The 18,755-nt window shown below is 37.4% G+C and overlaps 2 protein-coding genes across 8 annotated transcripts in view; both read left to right on the forward strand.

The window, feature by feature from the left end:
- LOC116845569 (glycerophosphocholine phosphodiesterase GPCPD1-like) overlaps positions 1–7,705 on the forward strand; it is a 29,600-nt gene extending 21,895 nt beyond the window's left edge. For 2 of the 3 annotated variants that reach the window (XM_032818364.1, XM_032818363.1), the window contains exons 11-14: positions 1,991–2,146; positions 2,230–2,657; positions 2,863–3,004; positions 3,587–7,705. In XM_032818364.1, the coding sequence (XP_032674255.1) occupies positions 1,991–2,146; positions 2,230–2,657; positions 2,863–3,004; positions 3,587–3,862 (1,002 nt within the window). In that variant the 3' untranslated portion in view covers positions 3,863–7,705. Of the gene's footprint in view, positions 1–1,990; positions 2,147–2,229; positions 2,658–2,862; positions 3,005–3,575 lie in introns of all 3 variants that reach the window. The other variant, XM_032818365.1, reaches the window with a different exon arrangement.
- Positions 7,706–9,177: 1,472 nt separating this feature from the next.
- LOC116845567 (multiple epidermal growth factor-like domains protein 8) overlaps positions 9,178–18,755 on the forward strand; it is a 24,187-nt gene continuing 14,609 nt past the window's right edge. For 2 of the 5 annotated variants that reach the window (XM_032818356.1, XM_032818361.1), the window contains exons 1-14: positions 9,179–9,683; positions 10,116–10,231; positions 10,786–11,100; positions 11,227–11,390; positions 11,625–11,902; positions 12,075–12,259; positions 12,411–12,720; positions 12,851–13,092; positions 13,331–13,564; positions 13,915–14,202; positions 14,297–14,434; positions 14,584–14,828; positions 15,120–15,737; positions 17,007–18,230. In XM_032818356.1, coding sequence (XP_032674247.1) covers positions 10,896–11,100; positions 11,227–11,390; positions 11,625–11,902; positions 12,075–12,259; positions 12,411–12,720; positions 12,851–13,092; positions 13,331–13,564; positions 13,915–14,202; positions 14,297–14,434; positions 14,584–14,828; positions 15,120–15,737; positions 17,007–18,230 — 4,131 coding nt within the window. In that variant the 5' untranslated portion in view covers positions 9,179–9,683; positions 10,116–10,231; positions 10,786–10,895. Of the gene's footprint in view, positions 9,684–9,774; positions 9,989–10,115; positions 10,232–10,785; positions 11,101–11,226; positions 11,391–11,624; positions 11,903–12,074; positions 12,260–12,410; positions 12,721–12,850; positions 13,093–13,330; positions 13,565–13,914; positions 14,203–14,296; positions 14,435–14,583; positions 14,829–15,119; positions 15,738–17,006; positions 18,231–18,755 lie in introns of those variants that run through there. The other 3 variants (XM_032818359.1, XM_032818358.1, XM_032818360.1) reach the window with 3 other exon arrangements.

Below are 18,755 nucleotides of genomic sequence, written 5' to 3' on the forward strand. Positions count from 1 at the left end.
AAATATTTTATTATAGCGTTTTGGAAAGCTCTCGAGATGTGCTATAAGAATATGCAATGAAAAATGGGGTGTTCCATTTAAAAAAATTAATGTGACCTTGACCTGACCTTCACTACGCAACCCAAGGTCAAACTGATGTGATCAGTAAATACATCTTTTTAAACGCCACAACTTTTGTCTGAAATATTTTTTTGTAAAACTTATATTTTTCCTGATATTCGGGCGTCTCGGTACTTTCCGAACACCCTGTATATACAATTCACACATTAAATGAAAATATAGTTTATATATGTTTTATTATGTTCTGTTATATTTTAGATGAGATACAAGTATATAATAAGAAATGAATATGATGTAGAAAATGGTTGTGCGTTAAATTAAGTTTAGAAACTAATGTCGTACTCGGGATATATGAAACTGATTAAGCCCGCGGAAGAATTGTATGTCTGAAATTACTTTTTATATAAATTATAAGATCGGCTTTTGAGATATGCATATATCAGCAGAAAATATACATATTACATTATATCTGAATTCTTGAGTAGGAAATCGCTCGATTGCTTATCGATTTTCCATTGGCTTAATTAACATGTGCATCCACTATAACAGATTGTCTCACTTAACATGACGCAGCGGTATATATCTGTACGAGAATACTGCGTATATCGATGTTTCGCTTTTTATGTATGTTTTTTCTTAATAAGGGAGAAGTATCGATTACCTCGCAGGAGTGTGTCCGTACGTAAACGTCCATCTAAACTCACACGCAAACATTAAACAAGAAAAATGATATGCTCGTAATATCTTTCTGTATTTTATATTCAGTGTTTTATAATATTCAGGATTATTGTTATCCGGGAGACTCGTTGGGTAAGGTGCTCTATTTCGTTGATAAAGCTGAGCAGGGGGTTAACAGACTGGTGAGCTTTTATACCGCTTGCGCCGGCTAACTCGCAAAAAATGTATAACCAGTATACTCATTCGACTTGCATGCATCTTTGAAAGCTACCAAGTGATCAAGTCCATCGATTACTATTGCTGTTGCAAAAAAAGCGATCTTCTTTCTCACTGTGCGATTATAGCACAATATTTCGCTTTTCTTAGAAGCCAAAGCTGAATGTTCATCCGTAAGTCCTTCTGTTTTTCTCTTTGTGAGTGGCTTTCGGTGATAGAAGCTCGTCGATAGATTTATAACCAGAAGCGGTCCTCGATGTCTGCGAGATTTATGCAGTCTTCAATGCCGAATCTCTTTAAATTAAGAGATAGTGTTGTTATAATTCTATCTCTGGAAAGTAAACAATATTGACAAGATAACGCCAAATTAATGTGACCGCGCTTAATTTCATGCGCTTAATTATCATCGCAAGTCGATTTCGCGAAAGTAAGAAATATTCGATGGGCACTCAGTCTGGGAGCTTGTAGCGAGTCATAAAATTTGTCCTATATTACGCAAGTTATTACGCAAAGGGCAAGATACCGCCGAAAAGTAACATTCATAAAATCGCTTTTAACATCTCAGACAATTTTGTATTCTTAATTAAACGTTAGTTTGATTCACCAGTTTCACTCCCCCTACCAACTTCATATTAAATATTCTCACATGAATTGGATTCTATGCGGGGAAAGAATTTCAGGACTGAGTAGTCACTTCGAATAGTCGTTAAGTTCAAAATTTTCTTAAGCTACATTAAAAAAGCATTAGTCAAGACATGATGTCAATACTTTTGCTCTCATAACTATCTCTATCGCAGCTCAGTCCCAAAATATTTCCAACACGCCTTAGTCTCGTCAACCATAGCATGCGAGTAATACGTCACGAACGGCACAAAATTCCAAAGATATATATTCGCATTAAATAAATACGTTTGTCTTATTTTACTTTGAACATTTATTGCGTCGGCGACGATATAATTTACACTTTATCGACTCTTACGATTTTATCGGTCGCCATGCGTGTACATGCATCTCATTGATGAGGATTTTCCTTCAGGTTTATCACGTGGCTGAAGGTCGAGAGAAAAATCCGAGATTTTTCGATGAGGATCTGGAGGATCATCAACCTTTTCCCACGCTGCAAACTGTGCTCCAAGAACTGGAACAACATGTCGGATGTAATATCGAAATTAAATGGAATATGCAGTTGAAGGTGAGAATATTGTTAATATATAGTTTCTTTCTTGGTAGTTAACAGCGGTGCAACGAGAGATAAATTGATTTCTTTGTCACCAGGATGGCACTTTCGAGCTCAATCATCCATTCGATCTCAACTTGTACCTAGATATCATCTTGAAAGTGGTATTAGAATATGGCGGTGATCGGAAAATCGTGTTTTCCTCGTTCAATCCAGACATCTGCGCGATGATCCGTCTTAAGCAGAACAAGTATCCGGTAGTGTTCCTAACGCAAGGCGTCACGTTGAAGTATCCCACTTATCACGACCCACGCTGTCAAACGGTGCCGATGGCAAAAAGACACGCGTTGACCGCGGACATCCTGGGAATTAACGTTCATACCGAAGATCTTCTTCGAGATCCGTCTCAAGTTAAATTAGCCAAGGACGTGGGGCTAATTATCTTCTGCTGGGGCGACGACAACAACGACAAGGCTACTATTCAGTATCTGAAGAAGCTCGGTTTGCACGCGGTTATATATGATAAGTAAGTGATTTAACAGATTCAAGAATAAATGATTCGAATAGTAAATGATTAGAAAAGTTGATAGTTTAATAAGATCGGAGATTGAAACAAAGTTGTTTTCAGGAGATATGTATATATATTTGTTATACATTATATACGCGTTATGTGTATATGATACACAATTTTACATAAAAAAGTCGATATGATTTTTTAATATTATTTTTAGAATCGACGAGTACAATGTGAAAGAAGTGAAGGAGAGTATATTCCTCGTGGATGCCAGGGAAAACCAGAAAGAGTTGATAGCCTTAGCACAGTGCAATCAAACAACACAACCACCGATGTCTGCTCCACTCAACACAGACAAGGTAAATTATTCTACGATACACTTTATAAATGGACGATAAATTAAGGTTAGATTTTTTGTTTCTAATATATTATCTTCTTGATTCTTTGTATCGATAGATTTTCTAGTAACGAATTAAGAAATCATTAAACAAATAACTGATCCAGAGATCACTAAACCCTCCCCCCCCCCTATTTATTATTATTTTCGTATCAGTTCAAAATTCTCCACTGCGTACCAACGCCATTCTTACCGATAAGTCGGCTCGATGGTGGGCCAAATAATCTTTTATTTTCAAGTATTATTTTAAAATAATCTTTTATTTTCAAGTATTACAACGTAAACAATATATAAGAATATTTTTATTTCTGTTAACTGACAATTAATTTCTTTCAACGTCAACCATCTTTAATAGACATAACAGTTCAAAATATTATATATGTGAGAACATATTTACGCGGAATTAACTCAAAAAACTCACAGTACTTAAAAGGTTCTTTTGTTAACAGATTGTACTATGAAATACGCAACTTCAAAAATAAAAAGCAGAAAAGTAAATTCATATTAATAATATTAATATATATTCATATTAGTAATATTTCAGGAATTTTATCTGGATCGACCGTCAACAACCACGTCGCTTGGAAAGAATAATATTGGAGGTGACAGTATATATTCCATGCCAGCTTTAAAATTGTCGGCCAATTGCGAGAGACAAGAGAGCATGGAGATCAGCGAGATGACTAAGGATTTCAGCGTATGTGCAAACACGTTCGGTCATTCCGTGAAGACGAAGAGCATCCCTGGCCTAGTGTGTGGTCAATCAACAGCATTGCCTGAGATTTATGGAGAGGATGAAGCTGCTAAAGATTGCCTTTGATGCTTTTCCTTTTCGTGGTTTTGATGAAGGTGTATCACTAAGAGGGACTCGAAGCAATGCGATGACGAGGAGATCTTTTTGTAGTTTATCATTCGCGTTATATTTCTAGCTAATAGGCCGAAGTATTATAGAGGATGCGTCTGTATTTCTGAAATCAGTAGAACGCGCTACAGACGCGTTGCACAGACTGTGTAAATATTTCAGGAACGATCAACATTGTTCTGCGATTTTAGGGCTTGACAAAAGAACTCTCTGAAATCCTTGTGTCCCGTATCTAGACAAGCATTCCGAGACTACATCTGATGATAAGTATTAGACTAAACAAAGATATCAATGTATGGATTTCAATGTGTACTCTCCTTGCGAGTCACAGTATGACGTTGATCGTTGATGTTTTGAAATATCGATATAATATGTGACGATGCGATGCGCGAAGAAAAATCGTCTGAATTTCACTCTTGACATGCACACCATTCCCCGATCGTTCAATTTTTCTGCGCGCATTGTGTAACGTGTATTGGAAAGAGCACGTGTAGCCGGGATATTCTTGAAGAAACATTGAATCAATTCTGTCTTTTCAACAAAAATGGTTTGGAGATTCTGAATGTGCTAATCGACTAAACAAGATGATTACTTCGTAGATTTTAAGCTTTACTTGCCCACATTTTTAATCTAAATGGTGGAAAACTGAAAGATTAAAAAATCTGATAGATTTGAAAGATTTAGCTTTGAAGGATTTAGATTTTGCAAATGGATAGAGAAATTGAAACTTTTAAATGTCCAGAGATTTTAATTCAGGCATTTACTATTAGGATCATATATGATGATTTGAATATGTAATAATTCGTCGATTTAGCGGTTCAAAGATCCAAATTATATTTAAAAGAAAAAAAAGAAATAGAAGTCTATCTTCTCTGAGAATACAGTTCCATCGACGTTTAATAGTTAGTCAATCAGACAGCCAGATCGCATGTTCTTTATAGCAAAAATCGAAGGTAAAGAATTCGATTAACAAGTTACCGGCATACGGCTGTTTCTACTCACCTTATATACTATGTAGTACTTTTTAAAAACAAGGACCTTCTCAGTACTAATGAATCCGACGCAGGCTAGATAAAGGACGATTTTAACTCCCGCGAATCCGCTCACGACAGAGACTGACGTGGGAGTTGTGTTTTTAGTACAAAAGTGTCTTCAGGTATATCTTTATTTAGATCAGGAAGAAACATTCGCTCCTCCCGTACTTCTTCCACTGTCGATTCGAATATTATATGAACGAAAAAAGAAAAAGAAAAAAAAAGATTTACATGAAGAACAAAAATAAGCAAAAGAAGGTAATTATGAAGAATTGCAGATCGCTTGTATTCGAAGAGCAAACGATGCCATTAGTTGATACACTTTTACATGAGCTGTCGAATGAAAAATCGCACGAAGGCGAGATCGAATGTTTGCGCCGTACCTCGAATTGCCTTTTGACAGCTGTACCTCAAGTTTTAATAAGATCGTAAGGTAAACTATTTTTCGTATAGTCGCATAGGAAAAAGATTTCATATCCACTTATTTATGTCATCCATTCATGTGACATTGCACACTTAACGCGCGCTATTGGACGAGCAAGGGTACGGTCAAAAAAAATAAAAAAAATTGGAAAAGAAACAGATGATCATGTACCTTTTTTTTTAATTTTGTTTTGTCACGCCCACATGCACCGACATTGACACGTCAGTGCGCAGTTTTGCTCATTCTAAGTAATCTTATGATATCGCTGCAAGTGATTTGCAGTCTCTCCGCTGTGTAGGATTTCAATAATTCAATGGACGTTCGACGTCTCCTCGAGACTGCTTGTTCGTTCATTCGTCCGTCTCGAGACTCGTCGTAGAAATTTCGGCTCTCCAGCGAGCGAAATTCCGCAATGCACAGCCGACCTCGCGATTTCACAAGATCGAGCATCGAAAAGCGTCGTTCGCCTTCTAAGAAAAATGATTTCCTAACTGCAAAAATATAATGTCGAACTCTTCAACCGATAGCTTTGTACATTCGTAACTCTGGTGACGCGAACGAACCGAGAGCTCGTCGCACCGTCCGCTTGACTTTTGATATGACGATATAACTCGTGTTTTGTCGCATTAAGGAAAAAAAAGACAGGCAAAACTGAATGAATTCGCGAATAAGTGAAGAACCAACATTTTGTGCGCGGAATGCACTTTTGTCTCACGGTATCAAACGTTAAAGTCCAACGGTCAAATCGTCGTGGAATATTTGCGCGCGAAGCTATTGAAGATTTATTATCTAAGATTCATACAGATCAGCTGTTCGATGAAACAATAAGGGGCTAGCGAGATCACTGCTGAGTTAGACGTGGAGTTCAGATTGGAATTGGATTATTGCAATTGGAAATAGATTATCGCTAGCAATGATTGACAATGATAAGAAATCAAATCATTTAAGGGGCCCAGATAATTCGATGAAACGAATGCAAACAAGTTTTACCGAATATCCTTGGATTACGAGAGAGAATGAGAGAGAGAAAGAGAGATGAGAATATAATTTTTTCCTTAAAATTATTACATACTAACGATAAGATTATAATATATTAATATTGTCATAGTGTGACGCGGTATTGTTATGATAATTTAACGATAAATATTACATGCTATGATATAATAATACTGTTATACAATATTATTATAGTATATAGTGATAGTAGTTGAAGTTAACGCTTCGCAGCGCAAAGGGTTAATCTACCGGCTGAAGGGTTAAAGAAAACACAGACACACATATACACACACGCACACATATCGACACTTAACGTACATGCGGCACGCGAGTATCTTTGAAAATTTTCACTGGAAAAATAATGTGTACCGCATTTTTTTTTGGATAGTAAAAGAACAAAAATTACACGGCTATAGAGCGATTGTATCAATCATCAAGACTCTGGAAATGTACATTTGTTGACAGATAATAACAAATACACATTCTGTACGTTACTGTGACATTACGCTATTGCACTATGCATGGTGTCACTTATTTTCTCCTTCTTTCCGTTCTAATTTCTTGTTTCTTTTACTCTTTCTCTCTCCTTTGCAATCACGAGAATGAGGCAGTATATTAACAATAGCATGATATTAACACATTTAGATATTTGAAGTGTAAAGGGGTAAACTTAGGAGAGGCTTAGAGCTTAAATATTATCATAAATTTGTGGTGTATTTTGAGACAATGATGAATTTGCAGTTTTACATAATGACAATTTGTAGTTGATGTGACGGGAGAATTAGTATATATCGGCTTTAGAAGATTATATAACAAAGTAATATATATAGACGCCGGGTTGTGTCACGATTCGATGTATTTTTGTGAGAAATTATTCGCTCTAGAGTTGATTTTCGCTTTCTGTTGAATATATTACGATAGATACAAGTTTTACCTAATAAGGAACAGGAGAGGATAGGTAAAAAGAGGTCAATTTATATCTTGTAAAGCCGACACATACATTTCAGATCAACTACGCTTTACTTTAATCATTCGTTAAGAAAAGGAGAACAGATTAATCCTTTTACACCGATTACATTGACACTACCTTATTTAAGATCTGAGCAACTCCGTGCACCAATTAGCAAACTAAAAGTTTTGCAAAATCAGGATATTGCGACTAAAAACGAAAAGCGTTTCGGCTTCCAAACCGTTTTAAACGATGAACTTCTGGAACGTGTATTTAAGATTTTTAATAAGGTGTTTGTCTATTTCCCCATTTCCCCTGTCTTTAAGTTATACAATACAACGATCGAGAAGGAAATAATTTATTCTTGCCGAGATAATAAAATATTTGTATTGTCGAAATACGCCCGTTATTATGTATGCTGCAAACCAATAACTATAAGTAATTTCAATCTTCCTTTTCATCTTTTTCGCGTCCGAACACCTTCGAACACGTGTATAATTTTAATTTCATGTATTCTTTTCATTTAATTATTAAAAGTACCAATTCCCAGACATATCTAATCCTGAATATTCTCATTGTTTTGGTCTTGAAATATAAATATTTAAACTTTCTGAATATATATATATATATATATATATATATATATATATATATATGTTAAAAATTTAAATATTCATAAAAAATATTTTTAAAAATAAAAAGAATATCTAGGATTGGGTACGTGTCTGGACGGTAATATTTTTACCTTACTTTTATTGAAGTTGTCTAAATACAAGACGGAATTGTTTTTAAAGCAACAATTGCAACAAAATGTTGCATAAGACGTCTTTTAGATATCTTTTCGACATCTTTTAGACATGCATGTTATCTGGGTGATTATACGAAGCACAATTGGAAGGTAAAATATTACGAGTTTAAACTAATTTTAATATTTTTTTGTCATTAATGTACAATGTTAGTGTTGTAAAGTTAAAAAAATCGAATTTATGTTTTAATATTTGGCAATATTAATAACTATCTGATATATTCCAAAAATATTCTCACATGAAATTTTTATATTTACAACGCGGGATATTTTCAAAAATATCGATCAGCAAGCTATCGAAACGCCGCATGGTCGAGGTATTGTAATGTCAGCTTCAATATTGCAGAATCGACAAATGCTCAATTTCAGGCGGGAAATTACGACGCAGGCGGCATCGATTTATTCACACGGAAGCATTCATATGGAAGCTTGTTCACGTAACTGTAAGAATCTGATCATTATAAGTAATATATTATTAACCTTAGTCTGTCAGAAAAGATGTGCACTTGAATTTGATATGTGAACATATTAAAAAATCTCTTCTGATCCGTTGGCGCAAGAACCAATTTTAATTTTAACCTAATTTTTTTTTTACCTAAGGAACTTTTTTTTTATCTAAGGAACTTTGGCCGGGACCAATCAGAGATTTCCTCCCCGTGATCGAATTTATCAATTACTATATATGGGGCTCTCTGATTATTAAAGATAATCAATCTTGAATAAATTCTCGAACTAGGGTGAAGTATGCTCGAAGAGCTCGGAGGTAATTGAAGACTAGCGACATTATCAATCATTTTTGGCAATCTGATATAAATTCCTGGACACTCGGTGTGTAACGAAGTGTATTAATTTTGTAATTCACAATCACCTTGATACTACAATTACCTTTTATCGTTATGTCTACAGATTTATAATAAGGCGTACTCATACTGTGCATCCTGTAGTTATCTACACTGATTTATGCGTTTTTATCGACAAATTTACCGACAGGAGGTCATTAAATAACGAAATTTTCTAGCGCGCAAAATCCCGTAAAACCAACGGTCTTTAGTGTTCCTCGTCGGTGTCACTGCGAGTGTCCCCCCACCCTAGCCATGATCATTGAGAGTGATATAGCGAGGTAATCGAGGTGTCAACGAGGCGAGGCACAGTCGTGGCCAGTGTTTTCGTTTGCGTTAAGCTCGCGTGACATTCCTTCGTGCCCGAGACTGGTATCTTGCGCGTGTGCTGTTCCCATTTCGAAGAGGTTATCGTCGACTCGGTTCGACAATCCTCGCGCAAGGTCTCGCGATCAACGCGACAGCTCGGCCAACTCGCGCGACTTTCCTTTCCGTGATGTTTTGACACGCTCACGACTTCGTCTCCCTCTCTCTTTCCTTTTTCTGTCACCATTTCCACTGCCGCAGGATGCCGCGCGACTCCGTCCTTTCGTCGACGAAAGTGTGACCGTCCTCAGGACCTGCTAAAGAGTCCTGTCAACGCCGAGGAACACTATTGACAGGTGATAATCCGCAGTTTGTTATGCTGCACTCATCGTTCTCTTCTTCCTCGCCGTCGTCGCCTCGTGATAGGTACGGAAAGTTCATGGACACATACATAAGTGTGCGTGCGCGAGTGTGCGTGTGTCATTTGCTTATTTGTGCTTATTTGCAAATTGATCAGGAGCCGAGAGAGCGTTGCGTTCTCGCACGACGCTCGCTCACTCGCTCGCTTCTGAGATTGTCCTTCAATATGCGTTACGCGGAGCACACGTTGCTCGTAAATGTTTCGCCGTGCGCTTTCGTGATTGTTTATTGAAAACTCAATCGTCGAGTGTTCCTCCATTGATTAATGATAGCTCCTGCACTCTGACTTAGCCCCACCGTGTGCCAGTAAGGTGTGATAATAATGATAAATCATGATAACAATATAATTGACAAATTTGCAAATGTAGATAAACAATTATCGGTATTATCAATTATCAAAGCCAGAGATAATACTTTGATTGCGTTTTTATTTTGCAGATTTTGCTGTGTCCATTAATGCCTATTTATTGTGTGTCTGTCTGCTATAATGTCTCGCTACAGTTTACTTCAAGCTTGCTGAAGATATCCAGTGAAATTAGAGGATAATGTCTAAAGTATGTTTGAGCTTATCTTATGGTCTCAGATACATGTACACATGTGTTGTATGGGTGTATGTTTGTTTGCGAGAAAATTATTATTTTTATATGATATACCAGAGGATCTTTAAACATGTGTGATACCTGAATAAACAGATGATAAAAATTTTTACCGTCATAAACCCAATATTGGTATAATATAGTCTGATAACCATTTTGTTATTCTTGTGTTATCATTTATACTTGCTATAAAAATATGTGCTAAAAACTCTTATTGTAGTATTAAACGTATTGTAGGAGATAGTACTTGATTTTTGTACATTTCTACATTTTTGCTTACTTATTAATTGAATTATATGTTGTTTATCATTTATTTTATATAATACTATGCAAATTTGATTTTTATATATTACATATATAATATTTTTTATACACATTACTTATATATATATATATATATATATATATATATATATAAAATATCTAAATATATACTATACATATAGAAATGTTTGGTTTCCTTACACTAAAAGTTCAAATATAAAATAAAAAATATACATCTTATTTTTCAGCTATGACTTCTTTTGCATGCGCTACATTACCTAACTGCTCAAGAAATAATCTAATGTATATGGATGATGATGTGTATGCTGTTAAACGACAGTGAGGTGAATACGCTGTGATGGGGTGGGTGATATCCACCACAACATGGGTCGTCATATGGGGTTGCCTGATGCGGGGCTTCAGTTTAGCTCCTCAGGCATCTCCAAAACAAGTGCCGTGTGATAAAACGAGAAAGGTCTTTATGGACACATGGGGCGTCATCAGCGATGGGCCCCTAGGCTCAAATTACACTCAAGATTCTCACTGCGAATGGCTCATTAAAGGTACGAAAAAAAGTAATTATTGACTTCAGAAGATGAACTTTTATCACACAAGCAATGATAGAGTTAAAATGTGTTTGGAATTTATATATTTGACATTTCTTTATCTTTTTTTCTCTTTTTCTGCAGCTAACTACAGCGGTCAATTTATCACGTTAATTTTTCGCACGATGGGCACAGAGTGCAGTTATGATTATGTGTTCGTTTACGATGGAGATTCTTTTCGTTCTCCGCTTCTGGGCAGCTTCAGTGGGAAAACGGAGCCGCAGCAAGTGACATCATCGTCTGGTTATGTAAGTACATACCGGCACGATCAACAATATATAGATAACGCATTGCAGATTCAAGTTTTTATAGCGGCTCATTATCTGCATTAATGGCATCGGCATATTGCGTACGATGAACGTGAATTGTTGTTATGATTTCTTCTAGCACAAGATTGCATGGACGAGTTCCAAGCGTGATAATGCAATATTGAAGACAATGATGATAAAAAAAATCTATTTAAATTGTAAATTTTTTTGCAGATGTTAATATTGTTATATAGCGACACGAATTACGTACTAGATGGCTTTCATGCGGAGTTTTCAGTCACAGACTGCCCAAATAATTGCACTCACCACGGAAAATGCATCAACAATACGTGCTTTTGCGAAAACGATTGGGGAGGTAAAGATTGTTCCCGAGCTCTCTGTCCAAACAATTGCAGCCACGTCGGTACTTGTGGGGTAAAAAGGTGCGAATGCAACGATGGATACTCCGGACAATCTTGCTCGTTGCATAAAAGTCATCCGGAAGGGAATCGGTACGTTATTTTGAAATTGTATACGTTGAAATTGTAGTTGTATTTATTATATTAACAATATATATAAAATCATCTAAAGATGAAGATACTTTTTTAAATATCATATGCTGCAATATATAACAATGGACTGTGACATAAAAATTAATTATAAACTAATTAATCTAATCTCTAGGTGGCACTGGCTTTCACATTCAGAAAGTGGATTAAAAGCACGGGCGGCTCACACCGCAGTCTATGTTTACGAGACAGATTCACTTTACGTTTTTGGAGGCTACGATCTCAATTGTATACTCAGCGACTTGGAAGTATACAAGTTCAACACAAGTCTATGGGAAGATGAATATGGAAATGTGTTAGGTAAGCATCATAAATCAGTGTACAAACTTTATATGAAAATTTTAAAACAATCTATTTTCTCGTCTGTATACTTTGTCATATTTCAAAGAATATATATACCAAGACATTTATTGCAATCGTGTATATATAAATATACGCTCCATATTTTCAGAAGGCGCCGCGTCTATCGAATATCTGGATCCCATGTTGATCGCTACCGAATTAGAACGTATGGGATCCGGTGCTAAAGAAATATATGGTATACCAACGTCATCCTTGATCTGGAAGCTGCTTTATAGTATCAAAGATAACAACACGTTCGGTCGGTTCGATCGAACGAACGTGGACGGCGGTCACAGAGACTTCAGATCCAAAGATAAGGAAAACGAGAGGAGCAGAAGCACCATTAGGATTGATAAGAATGATGATTCTAGGAGGCAACATGAACGAATTATAAGCCCGCGATATTTGTCGGCAAGAAGGTAATTAGTAAATGATAGATTCATAAAGCTTCCTGTATCTTCACCAAGTCTTCACATATTCAAAGCGCGCTATTCGGAAGAAATATATTTAGATTATCTTATTAGACATTATTATTTGTTTTTGTTGAAGATATCGTAGAAACTTAGGAGACCTATACAGGGAACGTCACTCTACAGACGTTCAGAATGACGACGTGAAATGGGAGGAGCAGCTCGTGGCAGGACCCGAGGAAGAGAATATCTTCATGCAAAAGTTTATGGATCCGAAATTAACCACGAGCGAGTCAATGCAGGAGGAAGCTACAGAACCCACCATCGACGAATTGCCCAAACCAAGTCCCCGATATGGTCACGCTGCGTGTAAATACCGAGGTGCGTTAATACACGTAGCTCTTGCAAATCTACGCTGATAAAAGCACAATAAGGAATTTCTGATATCGTAAAAAAATTTGTCGCTAACATCACACGTACATGTCCACACGTTTCATGTATATTAATTTTTGTTAAAGTAACACGATGTGGATAAGTTCAAACTTATTTCGGAAAATTTTTTTCTTGTGCTTTTGGCCGTTTAAATCGATAGAATCTTCATTTACAATTGCATCTTTAGAAGGCTTCGTGATCTATGGAGGAAAAGTGCAGGACGGTTCTTTGTCGAACGAATTGTGGCATTACAACGTGAACAAGCGCGTATGGACTCTGCGCGCTAAAAATTCTCCCTTCTATCCGCCCAGACTCACGAGGCATACTCTGACGTTAGCGGATAATTACATCTATCTATTCGGAGGCAGCACCGTTGACGGTGAATTCTCATCAAGCCTCTATAAAATCAAATTGCATTTATGTAAGTTTATATTTATCTCCCGTTATCTAATATTTTGATTGTTTTGATCCGTAAGAGTTTCAAGCGTCGACAAAATTTCCTACATTTCCTTTAGCACTGATTTTGTTCCTTGAAACAAACTTGTTTCATTTGTGTCTATTTCTATCAACGTAAAATAAACCAAGATTTAATTGACGTTGATAGAAACGGACGTTACACTCGACAACAGTGCGACGTTTTGCAATTAACGCTCTACGAGCTTCAAAGTTCCATGAGGCGAAGTCAAGTTACAAGAAGTGATTATTGCACACAAAGAACATGCACTTTGTACTGAGTATTATACTGAATGTTAACACAATGCGCAATTATAGCGGATCCCACGGCAACTACCGAAAGGTGGACAGAGGTACGACCGCGAGGCGGTAAGGAACTGGACGTGCGCGTAGTTGCTCACTCGACCGTTTATCATCGCGCCACTAATTCCCTGCTCGTCTACGGAGGAGTGGTCGCCAGCGTTGCTCGCTTCAGCAAACTGTCGGACCGGATGTTTGTTTTTCAGCTTGACAGAAAGGTCTGGTCTGAGATTCATTACCCAAGAGCGCACCTGCGAGACACATATGTGCCGAGAGAACGTGCATTTCATACGTGTAACATCATAGGTAATTATCTGAATAAATACCGGATGAATTCGCGTTGTTACCGCGTTTATTCAGATTCTTCCATATAGTTACATAACGTTTGTTTCTTCGGTAGGAAATTACCTGGTGGTATTCGGCGGATATTCTCATAGACATAACAAAGAAGAGATTTGTTACGATAATCAGATGTATCTTTATCATCTTGGTTGTCACGCTTGGGTGAGTCATGATGTGCTGGGCTTGAGTGATAAAGGTAAGGCACAAATCGAATTAATATATAGAAGAGAAAAAAGAACTCAACTCGTCAACTTTGATATAATGTAACTTACATTGCTTTACTTTTCTATTTGCTCTTTTTCTTTACGACATTCGTTACGACATTCTTTACTTTTCTACTTCTAGACTCACGTTACCCCAAGCAGCAAGGAGTATTTGCACACGCAGCGGACGTGCGTAACGGAAATACCTTGTTGCTTGTCGGCGGATATCACGGCAATGTAAACGCAGATCTCCTTGCATATACTCTGCCGCCCATGCTCGCACCAGGTGACGACGATTATATTGAACCGGAACAAATTTGTTCGAGGCACAAAAGTCTCATGGAATGTGCGGCGAATCCCGAATGCGGTTGGTGTTCCGCCGACGAAGTAAGCTATTTTCTTAATTTCTCTTTACTACGTCCACTACTACGGTTCATTTAAGAAATCATCCCTATATATTTTTTATATGATAGTATAAAACAGATTTAATTTGTCTGCGTGGACATAGAAACAAGTATCACTGTCACACATATGTGTGACGTTGATCTCTTATGCGAAATCGGTTCATTACATATGTATAACGTTGGTAAAGCGCGAACGTATTAAATATGTTACGTATTTGTACTTTTTGTTCCGAGCATTATACTCCCAATCTTGAAACATCTCGACATGTTTCAGATATGCTACGGTCGAACGATAGGCAGCAACTGCACGACGAATCTGCAGACAACGCGCTGTCCGGGTGTCTGTCCCGCTTTGGGCGACTGTCACTCTTGTTTGATACACGGTCAGCCTGGTGGCGGCTGGGGTACGAACTTTCGCGGCAAGAAATCTGTGTCAAACAAGCTGAACTTAGGAACCTGTACGTGGTGCGTTCAAAACGCTCGCTGCCATCATAAGGACGACAATTACGGCGTGTGCGGTCTACGAGACGATACACCGTCACAGATACCAGGCTGGTGGGGTCCAAAAGGCACCGAGATTATCAAGGTTGAAGAGTGCCGAGAGATGGACAAGAGGCCGGGCTTGACGTTTCTCAAGTACAAACCGCCGGTGAACTTCAGTCAACCCGACTCGGTGACTATAGTAAACGCGACTACGGTCGACTTCAACGTACCATCCATGCAAGGCGCGAAGACGGAATCGGCCTTGGGCGGCGAGATGATTGCCAGGTTGACCGGCTTTCTCAGGCCGCCGCAGTATTTCTGGGATAGCGCGATGGAACACTTGAAGATCTGTGTCAGTTATAACAGCGCGACGCTTCATGTCTCGCGCAGTGATGATCCTAATAAATTGGTGAGTCGAATGATAATTATTACACTCTAATTGAAAAATTAATTAAATCGAAAATTAATTAGAGCCGCAGATATTAGAACGCTTTATATACATGTAATTATATACATATAATCTTTTCTATACTATATAATATTGTTCATTATATTGTTAATTTACTGAAGATGGTTTGTATTTGACTGAAACGTTTATGTATGCTATGGCTCATATCCAGAACGTACTTATAATTATGTTAGCTCCCTGTTAATCAGAAGGCTTATAAACCACTTCTAATTAGCTAACAACGTGCTATCATTGTTGTAAGCGCGTTCTGAATATGAACCTTTGAATATAAATAACAAGTAAACTTACTCAAAAGGTACACTCCAATTTTTTTCTAATTTGACACAAATGTAGAAGTATAAAAAATATTTAGGTCATATTTTTTTTCATTTTGACCTACTTTGAATTTCACGGGCAATTTATAGCTTTTTAATGTTCTCACTCCTATCATCAACAAGTACAACAAAAATACATGAGAAAATAAAATTGAATACAAAATACAGTTAAATAATTTTAACAAAATCGGCATAGCTGAAACATGAACCATTCTAAATTTCTTTAGCCGAGATTCCAATCGAAATATTTTAAATCTGTTAAATCTTCTAAATTAATTAAAAATGTTCGAATCTCGGCCAAACCGAGAAATTATTTATATAAATAATTTTTTCAACTTTTTATATGTTTTGTTTAAACATTTTATTATTTATATAAATAATTTTACACATTTGACTTCATATTCATAATCGGCAAGTCAAAAAGCCTATATGTTATATTCAATTTTATTTCTTATGCATTTTTGTTGCACTTGTTGATATTAGGAGTGAGATCATTAAAAAGCTATAAACTGCCCGTGGAACTCAAATGCCCGTGGGCCAAAATGAAAAATATAACCTAAATATTTTTTGTACTTCTACATTTGTCCCAAATTAGAAAGAAATCGGAGTATAACTTTTGAATAAGTTTACTTGTAAGAATAAAACTTTAACATTTGTAATTATCTCATAGTAATTATCTCCACACACACATAGGTACACACATACGCACACATATATACGCACACACATAAGTATTAATTTTAAGTTTATTTTTCTCTGGAACTATAATAAAATAAATTATGTTTTTTTCTGTATGATTTAATTATTCAGACTAGACAATATTTTATCTTATTCTTTTTATATAATTAAATCATTCTGTATAATTGTTTTCACATAATGTGTGATTTTTATTCAGGAACTGGTCGCTAATTTAACTGCAGAGACGTCGCAATGTATACCAACCAAATGGCCAGACGATCACCCTATGGAGCTACAGCCAGGTCGCTATTTATTGGACTTCGAGTCAAAGAGGATGGTGACTGCAAGTTACGCTTACGCAAGCAAGATGGAAATCACACACAACAAGAAGACAGAAAACCCAAAGGTATTCACATTCGAGTATCTCGAGCCGTATCAGAACGGTTCGTGCCATCAGTACAGCAATTGTCTGCACTGCCTGACCGACTCGTCGTGCGGCTGGTGCGACATTACGAACCAGTGCTTGCCGCGCTCAGCCAACGAAACGGAGAGCTGCGCTACCGACGTAGAATTGGACGAGACTGGCAAGGCGATACGCGAATGGCATTACTTGACCATCACGCCGTCTGCTTGCGCCAATTGTTCTAACTACATCTCCTGCGAATCGTGTGTCGGTAGCAATCTGTGCGAGTGGTGGACGGAGGATGCGAGATGCGCACGAATTGGGCGGCTACCCAATGCTGTGGTCAACCTGGATCAATGTCCAATTCCTTGCCGACAACGTTCTAACTGTACTCAGTGTTTGGACGAGCGCGGTAGATGCGTCTGGTGTGAAGCCACAAGAGAATGTTTCTCTTTCTCTGTTTATACGTCAGAGTATCAGTTCGGTTTGTGCAGAGAATGGATGGACCAGGCGGGTTTGATGGGCGTCACATCGCGCTCCGGTTCGTCGTTGACCGGCAACGACCAGTGTAAGAGTTGCAGTCGGCACACCAACTGCTCCAGCTGTCTGCACTCGCTCAGCTGCGGCTGGTGCTACAGCTTAGAGAATCCTATCACCGGCGTGTGCGTGCAGGGTGATTTCAATCAGCCTCACGTCAATTGCAGCTTGGTCATCAATGAGTATCGGAACAGCAGTCTCAGAGCCGATGAATGCAGCTGGGCGTACGCGCAGTGTCCAGACGTGGACGAGTGCGATCTCGGCCTACATGATTGTCACCCCGACGCGCTTTGCACCAATACCCACGGCAGCTTCAGTTGTCAATGCAAGCGCGGCTTCAACGGCGACGGCAAAGAGAACTGCACGAAAACTTGCTACGAGAGATGTGTCAACGGATATTGTAGTGAGGCACCGGACTACAAGTGTGAATGCAATCTCGGTTGGACCGGACCAGACTGTCGGACCAACTGCGGCTGCTACAACCATTCTACTTGTCTGCAGGTAAACACAAAAATATCGCACACAAAATCTAATCTAATCCATTATTAATGTAATGTATAACATACACAATCCGTTTTTTATATATTTAATTTTTAACCTTTTGAGTAGTCCGAGTTTTCGAAGTCTGCCTCTTCTTAACTGATTTGTAGAAATTCATTTGTTTCCTGACAATATCAAGTAGTTAGATTTATTTCAATATCTTAGTATTTATTTAATGCATCAATATATTTACAATAATTTATTTAAGTTGAGTATATTCATATATTTTATATATACAAGTTATATATATATATATATATACAGGGTGTTCGGAAAGTACCGGGACGCCCGAATATCAGGAAAAATATAAGTTTTACAAAAAAATATTTCAGACAAAAGTTATGGCGTTTAAAAAGATGTATTTACTGATCACATCAGTTTGACCTTGGGTTGCGTAGCGAAGGTCAGGTCAAGGTCACATTAATTTTTTTAAATGGAACACCCCATTTTTCATTGCATATTCTTATAGCACATCTCGAGAGCTTT

The sequence above is a fragment of the Odontomachus brunneus genome, unplaced genomic scaffold (genome assembly GCF_010583005.1).
Source record: "Odontomachus brunneus isolate Ranch 3 - 2012 unplaced genomic scaffold, Obru_v1 Obru_scaffold_053, whole genome shotgun sequence".
Taxonomy (NCBI): domain Eukaryota; kingdom Metazoa; phylum Arthropoda; class Insecta; order Hymenoptera; family Formicidae; genus Odontomachus; species Odontomachus brunneus.